Source organism: Rhamphochromis longiceps, linkage group LG7, assembly GCF_057381845.1.
Source record: "Rhamphochromis longiceps isolate RC_006_pf linkage group LG7, R_longiceps_female_GT1.1, whole genome shotgun sequence".
Lineage (NCBI taxonomy): Eukaryota > Metazoa > Chordata > Actinopteri > Cichliformes > Cichlidae > Rhamphochromis > Rhamphochromis longiceps.
The window spans coordinates 27,126,007-27,144,303 of NC_140563.1; the positions used below are offsets into that span (position 1 = coordinate 27,126,007).

The following is an 18,297-nucleotide window of genomic DNA, read 5'->3' on the forward strand; positions in this document are numbered from 1 at the left end:
TACAGTATATATATGGAATCATATTTAAAAAAACATAAAAGACAACATTGAGATGCAAAGACAATATTGTATATATACACATTATTCCCAGATTTCTCATTTCAATTCTTTAGCTACAGTTGCAGGAGTTTAAGAATAGTTTTTGCACAAATGGACTGGCTTTTATAATGCTTTCCTAGTCATACTGACCACTCAGACTTCTTCAGACTGCAAACCACATTTAACCATCGATTCATACGTGCCTTTTAGTTATTATTACACTTTATCTACCTCGCACCCAAGGCCATTTTAGAATAACCACATGACCTAAGATGTATTCCTTTGGAGGGAACCCCACATTGTCTCAGGCAGAACATGCAAACTGCAGATTCAAACCCAGGACCTTGTTGCTGTCAAGCAGCAGTACCAGCCGCTGCGCCACCATACCACCACTGTGAGTAGCATATAGATATCAAGTCAGTATAATAAGAACAATTACTAAAACAGATGAAAAGTACAAATTTAACTTTAGTTACTTAACTTTAATTATCCAGTATTACTATCCAGTATTAGTATTAGTATCTGTGAAAGGGAAACTATACAAAACTTGCACCTTTCCTGAAATTTTTCTTTATGTAACTTAAAATGTAAAACTTTGTTCCATCAGTGGTGGTTTAGATTAAGCAAAATAACTCCAAACCCTGACACTAAAAACATATTTCAAAGATGGGATAAGGTCCTGATGGAGCTCAGGATTTTCCTGTTACCAACAGAAAGTTTATCATTTAAACCAAAAAGTTATATTTGATATCATCCACCAACAAAAACACTTTTCCACAGCCTTCTGGATGACCTGTGTACTACAGGAGACTGGGGAATAGATGCTAATAACCTCTAGCACAGTACTCATTAACTCGTATTACACAGATAAAACATCACATGTTGAGAAGTTGTATAAACGTAAAAACAAAAAACAAACTAATTAACTAATTAACTAAATAAATAAATTTAAAAACCCCCAAAAAAGAACAAAACCATTTTGGTTTTAATGTTATGTGTATGAGTGATATATTTCTTTGCTCTTCCCCTCAGCTACATGTACTGGACAGACTGGGGGGAGGAACCCAGGATCGAGCGTGCTGGCATGGATGGCAGCAACAGGTACGGTAACTACATAAGACTGCACTCAGATCTTCTGTGTTTACAGTAGTATACTAGTTGTAGTTTTACTTTTGTAGTGTGGACTTTTTGTTTAGATGTGTTACAAAAAAGTCACATTAAAATGTTTTTTTTAAATCTCAATTCTAAGCATCTCTGTCTTGTATCAGGAGAGTAATAGTGAATGAGGACATTTACTGGCCCAACGGTCTCACCATAGACCTGGTGGAACAGAAGTTGTACTGGGCTGATGCCAAACTCAGCTTCATTCATAGAGCCAATCTGGATGGATCAGCACGGTATGCAGCTTTATGTACATCTGCATGTGTGTGTGTGTGCGTGCGTGTAAAAGACTGTCTTAGAATGAATTCAAACCAAGAGTGTAATGATGTATGCTTTTCCTCCTTCCTTTTCATTCAGTTCAGTATATGGGGATCCATATACTGTAATCCAAAACCAAAAACATTACCGCATACCCTGACTGTTGTTCTGGTCCACTGGTAAAAACTACACTGCAAAGACAATAAGCCAGTATAACCAAATCCCCTTTTGTTGCCTCTTACTGAGTACAACTTTAGAGTGGAATAGAAGCTAGCCCCTCTGCAGGAGACTGGTTTCAAACCAAGCTTGTGCTGTGAGAGGAGCCCAGTTATATCAAGCCAATATCTCTCAACCCCATGCCCTAACCCTGCAGGAATTCAGAGAAAATAGCACTTTGTTGGCAGTAGGAAGGAAAAACTCCCTTTTCACAGGTCGCAGCAGACGGCTGCTCCTCCCTGGGCCTCGTTCTGCAACTTGTTGGGCGAGGAGAGGCAGACAGGACAGATGCACTACACGCATTAGGGGTTAAATTACAATGTACATGGTAGAAGATAGAAGGACGTTTGAAATACTATAAGTACGCTAATGGTATGTAATATATTGTCATAAACTGAATTTTTAATGTTTCTTTCCAGCTGTCTTATCTACATAAAATGCATAAAGAGGTGCAGGAAACAAAGAAAGTACTGCAACTTTTAATGACAGCAGTGTGCTGCAGCATGATGACTCTCACTTAGAGCAGACATGAAAGCTAATTCAAATAAATTAGATGAACATCACCAATATTTTTTTTTCAGTGTATCTTGCCAAAATTAGAAGATCAATGTTTGAGGATGTCTTAAACATATACATTCCCTGTCTGTCTTATCACTGGTATTTATTGATTCTTTGTACCAAGGTATCAGTATTGAATTGGAAATAGAAAACCCTAGCTCAGTGTAGCACTGATTTGAAGCACTATTGACATTTTATGTGAGAACAATATTTGTCACCGTACAAGAGAGATGAGATTTACTGATGTCTTACTTCATATAGTTCTTTCAGTTGTCAACAGTCACCTATTATGACAGTATCTCTTTAATTAAGGCAGAAATAAAACATGATTTTCAAAATTCTTAATCAGGATCAAGAATAAAAACATCAACGATCAGCAAATAACGCTTTGAGTTTTCACTGGGAACAGAAAAATGGAGGTGGGAAGTGAAAAATAGCTGCACAGACCGAATAAAAAAATAGATGGAATAGTCCAAGACAAACAGAGCTGTGGTGTGCATTCCCCAGTCAAAACACACACACACACACACACACACACACACACACACACACACACACACACACACACACACACACACACACACACTGCATTTTGCTCACAGCTCAGGATTTTCTTTTGTTTCTTTTTCCTTCTATTGGCCTTTTTTCTCCACATATGCTCTTTAACTCTTTTTCTCTTTTTGTTTCCATCCAAAAAACGAATGTACCAAATAGTGCAGAGTAAAGCACATATAACTGATAGTTACTATATTATATTACTGATAGTTAGTTAGCCCACCAACATTCAGTCCATCTGTAAAAGATTTCCAGTTACTGACCTTTTAAACATAGTTAATGGAATTCGACCAGATGTACCAGAGACTGGGAAAATGAGGACTGGAAAAAACAAGGAGAAGGAACTAGACAAACAGACATACTTTCTTTAAGAGAAACAGAAAAAGTGCTCATCTTAATTTCCTGGTTTGATAAAATCCTGGCCATCCCTGAACATAGATCCTGGATTTTTGTGTGTCACAGGATTTACCAGCACTGCTTTGGATTGATGATGTTTCTGTCTAGAACAAGCCAAGTCACACAGGCCTTTTACTTGTAGTAACTGTAGAACTTGTAGTAATTATCAGTGGATAATGTTTGTCTGCAAATCAATATCTGCTCTCGCCCTCAATTACATACAAAAGCTGGACAAAGCTTTGAAATCTGGAGTTAGTTACATTTTTCCTGTTTCCTAATGCACACACACACAAACACACTCAGGCATGTAACTAAGAATGATGACTGGTTACAGCCAGTTCTTTGTGTTTTCTTTATATTTTTCTTTACATGATTGTGTTTCAGAAATGAAACATTTATTCCTTATCAGTGATTCCTCAAACACTTCTCCAATCTTAGTTTTATGTAGTTTTTTTATATTAACGATGGAGAGAGTGAGTGAGGTTGTACCTGAATGTGGTTTAGATATTTATGTTCTAAAGAGGACAGTTTCATTCCTACGTTGCCTCCATTGAACCAAAATTTCATTTGTACACAAGAGTTTGCAGTTCTAAGAATCCTTTTCTTGTCTGTGGTGTTGAAAATGGTTTGGCTGAGCATTTATATGATTTGAGAAATATAATCCTGTGAGTCACTGGTAAGATCGGTTAAAGTGTTAATGGAAGTGCAGATAAATTTGCAAACATGAATGCTAACACAAATGTTGATTTTTAAGTACATTATAGAGCAAACAAAAAAACCCGATAAATCACGTTGTTTATATTTATTCATTAATTCCCTGTATCAGCATTTCAAAATGCATTTTTAATGACATGAGTAAACATAAATTAATAAGCTTTCATTTCATCCTGCAGGGAAACGGTGGTGGAAGGCACCCTGACCCATCCTTTTGCCCTAACGTTGTCTGAGGAGACATTATACTGGACCGACTGGCAGACTCGTTCCATCCACGCCTGTAGCAAACACAGTGGAGACAAAACCAGAGAGATCCTCAGTGGGATTTACTCTCCCATGGACATACAGGTTCTGGAGCCCTACCGCCAACCAGACAGTACGTGTTTCACTGTTTTACATTTGTGTTTGTAGATTAGGTTTGTAGCTGGATAATTCTGGCCAACTTTGATCTACTTTCTGGTAATTATTTAATGATCTCTCTGCTTATTCTCACCCCAACGTGTATTTTTGTTGCAGTCCAGACACCATGTAGTATCGATAATGGAGGCTGCAGTCACCTCTGCTTACTCTCTCCAGTTGAGCCTTTCTATAGCTGTGCCTGCCCCACTGGCGTGCAGCTTAAACCAGACAGAAAGACATGCAAACCAGGTATGGATCATTTACATTACTATAACCTCAGAATAAACCAAACCTTGTCTTCCCCTGTCCATGTGTCAAAGTGTCCTTGGGTAAAATACTGAACCCCAAGTTACCCCCAATGTGTCCACTAGAGAGAGAGAGCGAAAGAATGGACGTGTAGTTAAAAGTGCTTAGGTACGGATAAAAACATGTTTTTAGTGCTCAAATTGAGTAGAAATGGGCTAGTCTACTTACCATTTGTTTTAAAGGAATGGCTCTATTCCTTCAGTTTTAGTTTTTAAGTTTAGTTTCTGTACTGGGTCTGTTTGTCCATTTTCTCTGCTCTTTGGCATTCTTTATTTTTGTTTGGGGTGTTTGCATGTCACAGGGGAACCAGGGGGTAGGGTAGGCTGCATTTTTTAAAATCAAAAATCCATTCCATTGTTGGTCTGCATTTAGCTGTTTAGCACAGATAAATCCAGTAATTTATTGTGAAAAACTCAGTATGTGTGCCGTGCACAAATAAAAAATAACGTTTTTTGGGTTTTTTTGCAATGGTAGTTATCAATAATAGTTGCTTCAGGATAGATATATTATTATATTGTGACTCCAACACTCAAACAGTTTCCTATTGCAGGAACATTGTGCCAATGGGGAAGGATTCCCTTTTAAAAAGAAGAGACCTTTGGCAGAGCCAGGCTCAGAGGGGAAAGAGAAGAGGGAAAAAATTAAAGCATAGAGAGCTAAGGACAAAACACAAACTACTGGAGAGAGTAGACAAAATGTATAAATATATAAATAAAATTAATTCCATTGAACTGAAAAATGATGTATTGTGTTCTGTAACATAACTGTGGACTTTTCTGGTATTTCAGGTACATGAGTAAGTTATTGCCTAAAAAGGGTTTAAATGTTGCTCATGAGAAATTAGCATATGTGGAGGAGTAATGTCATATTAATGAAGTTCTAGATAAAAGTTATAAAAAATAAAGTTAATCAGAATCTGTGACATAGCAAGCTGTCTGTAAGTCTGCGAAATGTAGTAAAAAGCTCAGAGAATGGTAGCAATGCTAGCAAACCGTTTAAATAAAAACTTAATGCCATGATCAGCAACACCATGAAATTTTACTGAGTGGACAACAACAAACGACTTCTTTAATAAATACGTGATTGTTTTGAATATGTTACCACAAATGAAGGGCAATTAATATATAGTGAGTATAAATTATATAATCATTAATTACATCTTCATATCTGTGCTAATCATATTCAGTGTAGAGCAGGGGTCACCAACACGGTGCCCGCGGGCACCAGGTCGCCCGCAAGGACCACATGAGTCGCCCGCGGGCCTGTTCTAAAAATAGCTCACCATAACAACTTACCAGTAAGCTGCATCTATTTTTATTTTTTCTTGCTATTTTTTTTTAATCACAATTGCATTGGTGTTAATTTGTTAGAGATAATATATTAAAAAAAAAGAAAAAGAAAAGAAAAGAAAAAAAGAAGGAAGAAAAAGAGAAAAAAAAAGAGATAATATATAAAAAAAAAGTTTATTATTAAATATTAGATCATGATCTAATATTTAGTGCTAGCTGGTCTCCACGGAAACAGTTGCCGTGAAGACCAGCAAAGGCAAAGGTGAGGAGATGAGGAAAACATGGCGGAAAAAAGGAAGAAAACATATAATTTTAACAGTGAATGGGAGGAAGAGTTCTTTTTTACCACTGTGAAAGATTCATGCGTGTGTCTCATTTGCGGGGCAACTGTGGCAACGGCAAAGCGGCACAACGTGGAGAGACATTTCCGAACGTGTCACACAAGCTACCATGCTAACTACCCAAAGGGCAGCACACTGCGAGCGGAAAAGGCCCGCGAATTAAAGGCAGGTTTGAGCAAACAGCAGTCTTTTTTCACGAGACCGGTGAAAAACTCTCAAAAAGCAACCGAAGCCTCATTTAGAGCTACACATTTCATGATTAAGAAAAAGAAGGCATTTTTAGACGGGGAGGTTTTCAAAGAAGCAATGATGATAATTGCAAAAACTGTGCTTAAAGACGAGAAATATGGAAACGATGTAATCTCCACTCTCTCTGATGTCCAGCTGGGGGCAACTACAATTGTTAGAAGAGTGTCGGCTATGTCCGGGAACTTGGCCGATCAGTTGGATCAGGATCTGGCAAAGTGCAGTTGGTTTAGCATCCAGTGTGACGAGTCCGTGGACAGCAGCAGTACAGCACAGCTGATGGTCTTTATCCGGATGGTATTTGATGGTTTCTCCACAAAAGAAGAACTTCTGACACTACTGCCGCTAAAGACAACTACGAAGGGAGTTGACATCTATAACGCGGTGAAGGAGTTTTTCGCGAAGAAAAAGGTACCGTTGGAAAAGCTGGTATCAGTGACTACCGACGGGGCTCCTGCTATGATCGGCCGACATACGGGATTCATCGCTCACTGTAAAGGTGACACAGAGTTCCCAAACTTCATGCATTACCACTGCATCATTCACCAGCAGGCGTTATGCGCAAAGGTGATCGGCTTCGAGCACGTCATGACTCCCGTCGTGAAGATCATAAACAGCATCCGCTCCAGAGCTAAACAGCACAGAACATTCAAGGTGCTATTGGAGGAGCTGTCAGCTGAATATGGTGACCTGCTACTACATACGGAAATCCGATGGCTCAGCAGGGGACGGATTTTGCTTCGTTTTTTGTCACTTTTGGGTGAAATCCAGGAGTTCATGCAATCCAAAGGGGAAGACACATCTCTGCTGGAGGACACTGAGTGGACACTTGACCTTGCGTTTTTAACAGACATTACTGGGAAACTGAACCATTTGAACTGTGAGCTGCAAGGCAAAGGTAAGACTGTTGCTGACATGATAAGTGCTTTAAATGGATTTAAAGCCCAGATGAGCATCTTCTCTGTGCATTTACAGAGAAAAAAGGTGCTGCACTTTCCCTCTGTGCAGATGGTGCTGAAAGACAATGCTTCTGCATCTGAGACTTTTGCCAAAGTTGCAGAAAAGTACACTCAAGTCATAAACTGACTTGGTCAAGAGTTTGAGAACAGGTTTTGTGACCTTGATCAGCTTGAGCCATGCATCTCATTCGTTTCCAATCCTTTCATGAATGTGGACACAACATGCATTGCTGAGCAACTAAGTTCAATGTTCAGCTTGGATGCTGGACAGGTGGAAATCGAAATTGTAACATTGCAAAATGACGTCCTCCTCAAAGCCTATCAGGGTGCACCAAACTTTTGGTGCCTTGTTGACACAGAAAAGTACAGTGGTGTTTGCACAGCAGCTATGAAGGTTGCCAGCCTGTTTGGTTCAACCTATCTTTGTGAATCAGCCTTTTCTGACATGAACTTCATCAAGAACAAACACAGAACACGCCTCTCCGATGCACATCTGCAAGACTCACTCAGAATTGCAGTGTCAAGTTATACCCCAGATTACAACACACTGGTGAACAGCATGCAATGCCAGGTTTCCCACTAACAGACAAAGAAAGCCATATTAGATGTTCTCAGTGGCAATTTGCTTTAAAATGCTGCCAATTTGGTGAAAAGTTCTGTAAAATTTGAAAGTTGATTTTTTGTATGTTACATACATACAAAAATAATGTATGTCACAGTGCATGATTTGTTAAAATTTGTTAGTGGTAAGTGAAAATGTTGTAGAAGTGATCACTTCAAAATGTAAATACTTGCAGAGATATATAGAAATAAAGCGTTGCATATTGATATTTATGTTTCCTACCTTGTTTCCTACTTGCATTCAGTGTTGGGAAGGTTACTTTTAAAATGTATTCCGTTACAGAATACAGAATACATGCCCCAAAATGTATTCTGTAACGTATTCCGTTACGTTACTCAATGAGAGTAACGTATTCTAAATACTTTGGATTACTTAATATATTATCGTGCTTTTTACAACAACGTGAATGTACTATTGCTGTGTGATTTATTACTGTTACTGAAGGTCCGCGACTCCGAACTGTAGTAAAGGGACCTCTGACTAATACGGCGGGGTCCCTGTCGGCTCATAGCCGAAAAATAGCTTTACTTTGTTGTGTGGGTCAACTTTTCTTGCGAGAGACAGAGAGAGGCGTTGAAAGACTGCTCCAACGGAACTTATTGTTTTCGGAGGAAAACACGAACACGGTGTACAGTCGAGTCTTAATAGCTTACTTACAACTGGGCTCGTCAGGCACTCTTCTTGGCTGCAGTGGTTATTATTATATTTACATGCTTCCAGCTCCCGTTTTTCCTCGACGGCAACTCGTACCTTTCCACTCGCCTTTTTCTCCCTCCTCGCGCTCACAGACACATAACGTGTATGGCAGTGCATTCTCCCTGCAACACGGACTATACTGCCCATGATGCTACATTCTTTAGAGCTATGCTTGTAGCATTCTGCCTGTTAGCTTAGCACAACAACGAAAAGGCGCTCTCTCACCCAGGAAACACACAGTCGCAGAGAGAGAGAGAGCGTCGCCCTGTAACCATGGCAACCGTAACGCTGCCGCCTGGGACGAAAGAATGTAGCTGTCAAACAAACCCAAACAGTCCTGACCCGCGACAAAATGAAACAGGAAAGTACCGCAGTGTAATCCATTTATTTCAACAAAGTAACTGTATTCTGAATACCACCTTTTTAAACGGTAACTGTAACGGAATACAGTTACTCATATTTTGTATTCTAAATACGTAACGGCGGTACATGTATTCCGTTACTCCCCAACACTGCTTGCATTCTTTATAATTATGGTGAAAAATAATTAACATAATTAGTGTCCGTACATAGATGAATATCATTAATTATTAATGATAACACATAATTAAGTTAAACTGAGGAAATTTGTCATTTGAGAAGTGTGTGTCAAACTGGTAGCCCTTCACATTAATCGGTACCCAAGAAGTAGCTCTCACTTTCAAAAAGGTTGGTGACCCCTGGTCTAGAGTAACCCAGTTCTATTTGTAGTTTCCTAGAATAATTAGTGTGTACTCTTGCCGACCCCATTTACCACTGCGTTTGGTGTGTGAAAAGTGATGCAGAGTGGGGAGCATCAGCTAGAAAACAAGTAAAATGACCAGTAAAATGAACCCTGTAGTTTAACAGTTAGCTGACCGGCCACCATGCTGATTCCCATGAGGCTAAAACAATAGAGCTTTATTCTATAATAGCACAACACTGTATTAGAGTTTTCTGTGTCTGTTAGGCTGTGTTATGGGAATGTATTAAATTTGAATGAAGCATGCCAACCAATCACTTAGCCACTGTTGACAATAAAAACAACAATGCCCTATTGTGTCAGGCTGCAGTTTGTGTGTCTGTGGGTGTGTGGGTGTGTGTGTGTGTGTGTCTTTGTGTTTTTGTGTGTGCTTCTAATTTGTTTTGCTTGGCTGGTTAAATTGAAGGCGTTTGTTATTGCGCTGCCTGTAGAGTGTGTGTGTGTGTGTGTGTGTGTGTGTGTGTGTGTGTGTGTGTGTGTGTGTGTGTGTGTGTGTGTGTGTGTGTGTAAGACTGTTTGTTAGGGGTCTTTAAGTGTCTCAAAATGAAGTCAAGCGAAGAGAAGAGTGGAATCACAGATGCTGTCCCTCCTTTCTCTTCATTCTCTTCCTTTATTTATCCCGCCTTGCCTCAGACATTTAAGTAACGATGAATAACTCTCATTGTAAAATCTGATTGGTGCCAAGGCTGAGAGATGCCAGATTTTGGCTGGTTGTGCAGCTGAAAGAACACAGATTAAAGCTTTTGCTGACACGTTGGAGAAGTGTGTTTTATATGAGCTTATATTTAGGCTGACATTTGGAGGCCTCGAAAATGAGATTTTACTTCTTAGAGATTTATCCAGATAGAGTAAAATTCAGCGTGGTGTGTATTTTGTAACGTTCAGTTACATATCTTTATTGTCTGTAGGTTTTGTAATTTATTTTACAGACGTGCTGTACAGTAACTGTTTTGTCTTATGATTTGAGTGAATTGATTTGAAAGATAAATCAAGTAGGAACATAGAAAGAAACACTTTTAACTTTTTATAATCCGAGCACCTCAGAATCAGACGTGTAAGACACAAAGAAAAATAGTTAATTGTCTCCCATGAGGTGAGTTTGGCTCCTGTTAAATCAATCAACAGCCAAGCACAGTGGAGAATCCCCCAGGATAGCAGAGCCCTTTGTTTCCAGACTGGTTGGAGTAAGGAGGAGGCAAGAAAACTGATAATAGTGCAAGCTTGGCTCAGGCTTGAAATCTTTTTTGACAACAGACAGATTTATATTGGGCTGTGGGCTTTGGCTCCAACCCAGATACCAAATACTCCAACTTTTGTTGGTTTGTTGGATGGCTTCTTGATATAAATGTTTAAATAACGGAGGCTTTGGCAAATGTTAGATTTTCCAGATAGGACAGAAATGTCTGATGGGTATTTGTGCATAATAACTATGACTAAACAGCAGATTAGTCCTACATATGCAGGATAGAAGCCTCAAGCTTAATGCCATCTCATTGTCTTAAGATACAACTACAGCTAATATTATTAACAATATTAAACATATGTTTTTTGGATTGGGGGGGTAGGAGTTGAATTTTAAAAGTTCTTTGAATCCATTTATAAAAAGCAAAATTCTGGTATCAATTTCCTTCAAGAGTCATCTTATTTGATGTCAGCGGTTATTGTGGTAGTTTTCAATGAAACAGTGTGTAGTGTCCAAGTTAGAAGGCAGTACATAACATGCTACACAAATGACTTGAACTGGGATTTTTGCCATTGTGCTGCTTTGTCCTTGTGCATGGGCGACATGCAAGAATGTTTTGGGTTTGAACCCTGGCTGGGACTTTTTTATGCCGTTTGCATTTTCTCCCTATGGTTGCATGGGTTTACTTCAGGTACGCCGTTTATTTCAGGTTCAGCTTCCTCACACAGTCCAAAGACATACATGTTAGGTTAATTGAGGATTCTTTATTAGCCGTGGATATGAAGTAGATGGAGTGCTTATAGTATATAGAATACATTGCATTATTTCTATAATGTAATAATAAATTACTAATTACTTATTAATAACTGTCTGTCTTGTTTAGGAGCAGAGCAAGTTCTGTTGCTGGCTCGACGGACGGACCTTAGGAGGATATCACTGGACCTGCCAGATTTCACAGACATAGTACTGCAGGTAAAAAGACATAGGAAGATTGACTGCTCCTGAATTACCTGAGCTAGGGTTCCTGAGGGTCATTGCTGTTCCTCTAATTATGCAGGTTGATAACATTCGCCATGCCATAGCTATAGATTATGACCCAGTTGAAGGTTATGTCTATTGGACGGATGATGAGGTTCGGGCCATTCGACGATCCAGCATTGATGGGAGTAATGCCACGATGTTGGTTACCACGGAGATCAACCACCCAGATGGCATTGCTGTAGATTGGGTTGCCAGAAACCTGTACTGGACTGACACGGGCACTGATCGGATTGAGGTATATCTGATTTGTTACATTAGAGATTTTATTAGATTTTTCAAAATTCACTATGTAAAACTCTAAGTACAGTTTACTCTTAGGCTGCATGGTTTATATTAAAAAGAATTGAACACAAAAGTCTAACTGGGTCACTTGTAATGCCTGTCTGCATACTTTTGGATCTGTGTGAACCGATTACCAATCAGACTTTTGAAGTTTATGCCTGTGCAATTGACAAGACAGCTTCTGGTGATTATTACTCAAAAAGAAAAGACTATGAAATTTTAAACATATATGCAAACAAACCGTTTGAATAAATCTAAAAAATATGTTGCATTGTCGTGTTACATTTTTACATTGGAATGTTATGTGGTGTTGCAGGTTACCAGGCTAAATGGAACCTCTCGGAAAATTTTGATTTCTGAGAACTTGGAAGAACCCAGAGCCATTGTTCTGGACCCTGTTAATGGGTGAGTACTTCAGTTGGCTCTCCCACCTGAACACAGCTGTCATCCGACATACAAAAGTCGTCTTATCCATATATTAATCCAAATTCATGAGAGTTTATAACATGCAAATCAAAATGCAGTCCCAAGTGTTCCAAGTTGGGAAATATTGATTTTGATGTTGAAAAAAGCATATGGCCTAACAAAGAAAGAAAGAAAAAAAATGTTTTATATCATAACATTAGATTTTACAAATAATTGTCTACCGTGAGGAATGTGAAATTTCTTTTGCAAGCTTCAAAAAGAATACCTGCCTAATCTAATATTCTCCTGTCAGTGGAACTAAAATGTTTTTTTGTCTCTTGTTTATTACAGTTACATGTACTGGACTGACTGGGGTGAGCATCCGAAGATTGAGCGAGCCAATCTGGATGGAACAGCCCGGCTGGTCTTGGTCAATAGCTCTCTGGGCTGGCCCAATGGACTGGCTATAGACTATACAGCAGGAAAACTTTACTGGGGAGATGCCAAAACGGATAAGATAGAGGTACGTTCAACAGTTGTCTTTTTCCAGATGAGTGTCAAATGAAAGTAAAATTTCTAGCCTTTACAGAATTTTTGTTCTACTCCTTGTCAGTTTAATTTCAATTCAGTTCAGTTTTTTATATAGTGCCAAATCACGACAACAGTCACCTCAAGGTGCTGTATTTTGTAAGGTAAAGACTCCAACAATACAGAGAAAACCCCAACAATGAAACAAGAAATATAACAGTGTAACAAAGCAGTCCTACATATTTTTTTAATATGCACTTTGAAGAACATATCCAGTTCCAAGATTCCTCATAGTGTCACTGGAGGCATTGCCATCCAGAGTAAGTATCTGGTTGGACTGTCCTGATCAGATCAGGACAGTGCTTTAACCTCCTAAGACCCGAACTCTTTCACGACATGCATTTTTAATTTCTCTTTGATATTTGGATATATTGGGGCCCGATGAATGTAAAAACAAAGAATTACCAGATTTTTTTTTAACCTTATTTTTGTTTTTAAGAAAAATAAGAGCCGCATATGAGGATATTTGTTTAAAAGTTTGATAGAACAGGAGCAGTATAATGTCCTCGTAAGTGATATCAGGCCCATGTAGAGCAAAATTGAGTATTTTAGTCTAAATAATCCAAAATGTGATGTCCACATATGTGGACGCCAGGTCCTAGAAGGTTAAAGGTTTCACCATTCTTTTACACTTTAACTGTTTTAACTGATTATGGATTGTACCTCAGGCATGTGTGTGTATATGTACTCCTGTTGTGAAAAGATAAAAAGTGTTTCTACACTGTGGAGCAAGAATCAAGTCCCCATAATGCAACCAGCAAATTTTAGTGTGATGACCACAAGAGGGTTGAATAGTAGTTCTGCTTATCAGGAGATTAATATCATAGCATGTAAGCTCCTCTGAAGTGTTGGAAACATAACTGTTAGCGGTTGTAGCAAGCCTACCAAACAGCTGAAAGCCTAACAGCACATAGCCTTTTAGCTTCTAAAAGAGAGAACGACAAAAGGCCTCGGCTAAGTGAAGAACTTCTCTAAGAACACTGGAGGAATGCTCTCACTCCCTCAGGTTCCCTCTCTTTGCTTCTCTTCTTTGCCCCCACCCCCACCCATGCCCCTCCTCTGTCTTAGTGTTTTCATCTCTTTTTGTTGAAGAAATCTGACTCCCCCTTCGCCTCCTTCTTTGTGGAAAAAACCCCTCTGAAGTTACCGCGCTGGCCCCCTCCTTTTGAAACGAGCATGTGTTCATGTGAGAAAGCGTTGACTGATGTGTTGCTTTCTCAGCACACATGCATAAAACGGCTGCTTTGTTGTGATTATGCAGATTGACTGTGCGTAGCGCCATTCAGCCACTCTGTTGAGCCATATGGTTACTACTTGTGGATATGTGTGCCTGTGTTTTTTTTTGTGTGTGTGAGTGAATGATGTGGGACTCAGAAAATGGGGAGGTGTATATAGTGGAATTTCCCCTGCTTAAGGCCCTGCGCGTTTTTTTTTTGTTTTTTTTTGAGTAACAAGTCTAGTGTCACTGCTTCATGCTGTATAGAATGAGAGAATGTCAGGGGTGTTACAGCCGGTCAAATAAGGATTGAACACGTCACCAATTTTCTAAGTCGATATATTTGTAAAAGCGCTACTGACATGAAATTCTCAGCAGATGTTGATCGCAATCCATCCAATCCATACATGCAAAGAAATCAAATGATAAATTATGTGTAATGATGAGAAATGACACAGGGAAAAATTATTCAACACACTTAATGAAATTTATTTAAACACCGTACAAAAGGCTTTGTTGGTGATGACAGCTTTAGAACGCCTCCGCACAGCCTAAACAGCCCCACACCATGATGTTCCCACCTCCAAACTTCACTGTTGATGTGGTGGTTTTGGGGTGACGTGCAGTGCCTTTTGACCTTTGACCTCCAAACACGGTGTGTTTTATGGCATCCAAAGAGTTCAGTTTTGGTCTCATCTGACCAAACTTCTCCCAGTATTTCACAGGCTTGTCTAAATGTTGTCTGCAAACTTTAAACATGATGCAACATGCTTTGGATTCTTGGATGGTGAGCGTGCATATAGGCCATGGCTCTTGAGTGCATTACTTATTGTTTTCTCTGAAACAATTGTACTTGCTGATTCCAGGTCATTCTGTAGCTCTCTACAAGTGCTCCTTGGCTCTTGGATAGCTTCTCGTAATTTTTTTCACTGCTCTGTCGGAGAACCTGGTTGTGATCGGTTTGTGGTAAAATGATCTTTCCACTTTCTGATTTTGGCCCCAGCAGTGCTCACTGTAACCTTCAGAAATTCTTGTGTGTCAAGTGCCATCTGTATGTTTTGCAACAATAAGGTTGTGTTTCTTGTGTGACACACATGACACATTTTTACAGGCCATTAGTTGGGACTGAACCAGCTGATATTAATTTGCACAAATGGCAGGATTTCTAATTACTGATGGATTTCAGCTGGTGTCATGACTTTCTCTGCTTTTTTGCACCTTTGTTTCTTCGTGTGTTCAATACTTTTCCCTGAGTCATTTTTTCATTATTACAAACAACTTAATTTATGGACATCTATGGTTTGGTTTCTTTGCATGTGTGGATTGGGTTGTAACCAACATCTGGTGAAAAGTAATGTCAATAGCACCTTTAGAAATATATTTACTTAGAAAATTGTTGACATGGTCAGTACTTATTTAACCTGCTGTATATGTGCCAAATCTCTCTGGGCTGGCCAAATGGACTGGCTATAGACTAAGCAACAGGAAAACTTTATAGGGGGAATGCCAAAATGGATAGGATAGATCTATCAGCAGTCTATATATTTCCCGATGAGTGACAAATTAAAGCAAATTTTTAGCCTTTGTGGAATTTCTGTATGCCTCCCATCTGCTGGTGTGCAACAGGTCTAACATGTTGTTGTAGTTGTTTCCCCCCCAGATGTGTGCATAAAGTGTTAGAATAGATAGAGACATGGTACATCACGCTTTCCAGTGAGGGCATCATATTGAACTAGGGCTGCCACAAACGATTATTTTGATAGTCGACTAGTCACCGATTATTTTTGCGATTAGTCGACTAATCAGATCATCATCCATTGGACGTACAGCTTATTGCACCAGCAGCATCTGGTCTTATATAACTATCATTAGCTTACAGCTTGAAGTGTTTGTGCTAACTAAAAATAAAGACAAGATGGTAGTTTATTCAATTTTAATGAAATTTGCAGATTGTTTCGGTGAAGTTTAATAAACTCCTTGCTTTCTAAAATATAACAGGACACCGGAGTATATTCTCCAGCATCTCACACTTCTGATAATCAGCTGTCTGCTTGACAGTTTTAGCTGTGCAAAAACTATACCTTTAATCTCAGCCAAACCGATTTACTCAGGAACAAATAAAATACTGAAAAAAGCCAAACAATAACATTTAAGTTATCTAAGTGACTTATATATGTTTAACCTGACTAGCGAAAGACGGCGGTGGGTTTGAAAACGATTTGCCGGGAGTCCGGTGTTCTCACGGCTCTAGTTAGCCTTGCCCCCGCCTAGCTAACGAGCTAGTGGGTAACAGACGTCTCCGAAAACGTCGGAGCGCTTTTGAAAATATGTGGTGTCTTGATAAACTGAGCAGATATTTGAGGTTTACACAGCTACATTCTCGCCTGAAAATATGTTAAACGTTTATTTTGTGACCCAGAAAGAATAATAAGAGTAAAGTTAAAACTAACTAGCTGCCGCCATTGTTGACAGCTGCGCTATGAATTCTGGGACACAGCTTCTTCTTCTTCGGGGTTTAACGGCAGCTGGCATCCTTGTACATGCAGGGCTGCCATCTTCTGTTTTAGTCCGTTATTACACTCTTAAATCCTACTACTCATTCCTGCGTCCTTTGTGATCTTACAAAGCTTCAAACGATGCGTCGACTATTAAATTAGTCGTCGACGATTTTAATAGTCGACATAATCGTGACTAGTCGACTAATCGTGGCAGCCCTATATTGAACATCTGACTGATAAATATTCTTATGTATTCCTGTCAAAGTCTTTATAATCTGGTTTTCTTATGTGTGTAGTTCAGTGTAGTGGAACTTCTAATAGCTAGATATATGCCAAAAGTTGGAATGAAAAGCTTTGGAATAAGACAGTATACGGATTGTATAAGTAAAGATTATTTTACCAGACTAAAGAAATTAAGGCTTAAAACTAGAGTGAAGTCAAATGTGCTCATCTCTACTATGTTGGGGGAAAAAATCAGATCATACCAATCAGAAAACGTTAGACAATCAGTATTTTATGTGAACGCAAGTGCAAATTAATTAATTAATTAATTACGATCAAGTGCGCTCAGGGAAACTAACCAGTCACAGAAGTGCTGATGACACATGTAAGGAAGTCGTTAAAATCACTCTTGCTTTTTCCTTTAGTGCTTCTGTTTTCCTGGCAGTTTTTTTTTTCACATCAGCATCAATGTTGGACCAGACATTTACAGTGAATGCATTGGTAGTTTTTTTTGCCTATGGAAAACACTGCTTGTGTCAAAGCTTTTGTGGTGTGGTTTGTGATTGGTATAAGCTTTGTGTCTTCTTTGGTTTTTTGTGTAGATTCTATTCATCCTGGGTCTGTCTTTATGTTTATCAGAGAAAATCCACGTGTGAGCGTCTGTGAACCATCCGATGCTCTGATGTCTCACTGTGTGCTTGATGAGACCTTGTTACTTTTCCGCTAGCTTTCTTTTGCCCCCTCTTCCCATCCCCCCCGGACGTCCATCAAGAAAAGCGACATTCTCACACCCAAAATGAAAAAGATGAGAAAAAAAATCACATTCCCAGTGCATAATTCTTCCTGAAAAAGTCAGTGGAAAGAAAGAGTGAGTAAGAGAGGACGAGAGAGGAGATAAAGGGAGTCTCTCTGCCATCTTTTCACTGGGATGTCCATGTCTAATTGTTTCACAGTGATAAATGAATAGGTTTTTATGTGGAGGGGTTAGGAGCCTGCCTTGGATCAGAGGCCCATTAAAGTGAATGTTCTATTTATTTCTGTTTGCTCACCCCCTCGGCCTGTGAATGGATATTTAAATGAGTATTCATTAAACAGATGCCCGTCACAGCAAAACACTCATTCTAATTCTGCTTTTTTCTTGTGTTCGAAATATATATAAAAGCAGGAGCTGAAAGGTAATACTGACGACTAAATTTAATTCAAATTTGTAGCAAGTTTTTCAGTCAATGTATCATATAGTCTGTACTCCTTATTTTCAGTTTGGAGTCTGACAAATGTTGAATTATTGATGTGAAATAAGAATTATTGATGGCTAATCCAATGATG

General features: G+C 39.1%; 1 protein-coding gene across 1 annotated transcript in view; it reads left to right on the forward strand.

The window, feature by feature from the left end:
• The window catches only part of lrp5 (low density lipoprotein receptor-related protein 5), a 53,471-nt gene that overhangs the window by 18,471 nt on the left and 16,703 nt on the right, over positions 1-18,297 (forward strand). Inside the window, exons 4-11 of the mRNA XM_085413129.1 lie at positions 1,072-1,140; positions 1,308-1,436; positions 4,077-4,273; positions 4,414-4,545; positions 11,603-11,691; positions 11,777-11,995; positions 12,359-12,447; positions 12,799-12,970. Of these exons, the coding sequence (XP_085269255.1) occupies positions 1,072-1,140; positions 1,308-1,436; positions 4,077-4,273; positions 4,414-4,545; positions 11,603-11,691; positions 11,777-11,995; positions 12,359-12,447; positions 12,799-12,970 (1,096 nt within the window). The remainder of the gene's footprint in view (positions 1-1,071; positions 1,141-1,307; positions 1,437-4,076; positions 4,274-4,413; positions 4,546-11,602; positions 11,692-11,776; positions 11,996-12,358; positions 12,448-12,798; positions 12,971-18,297) is intronic.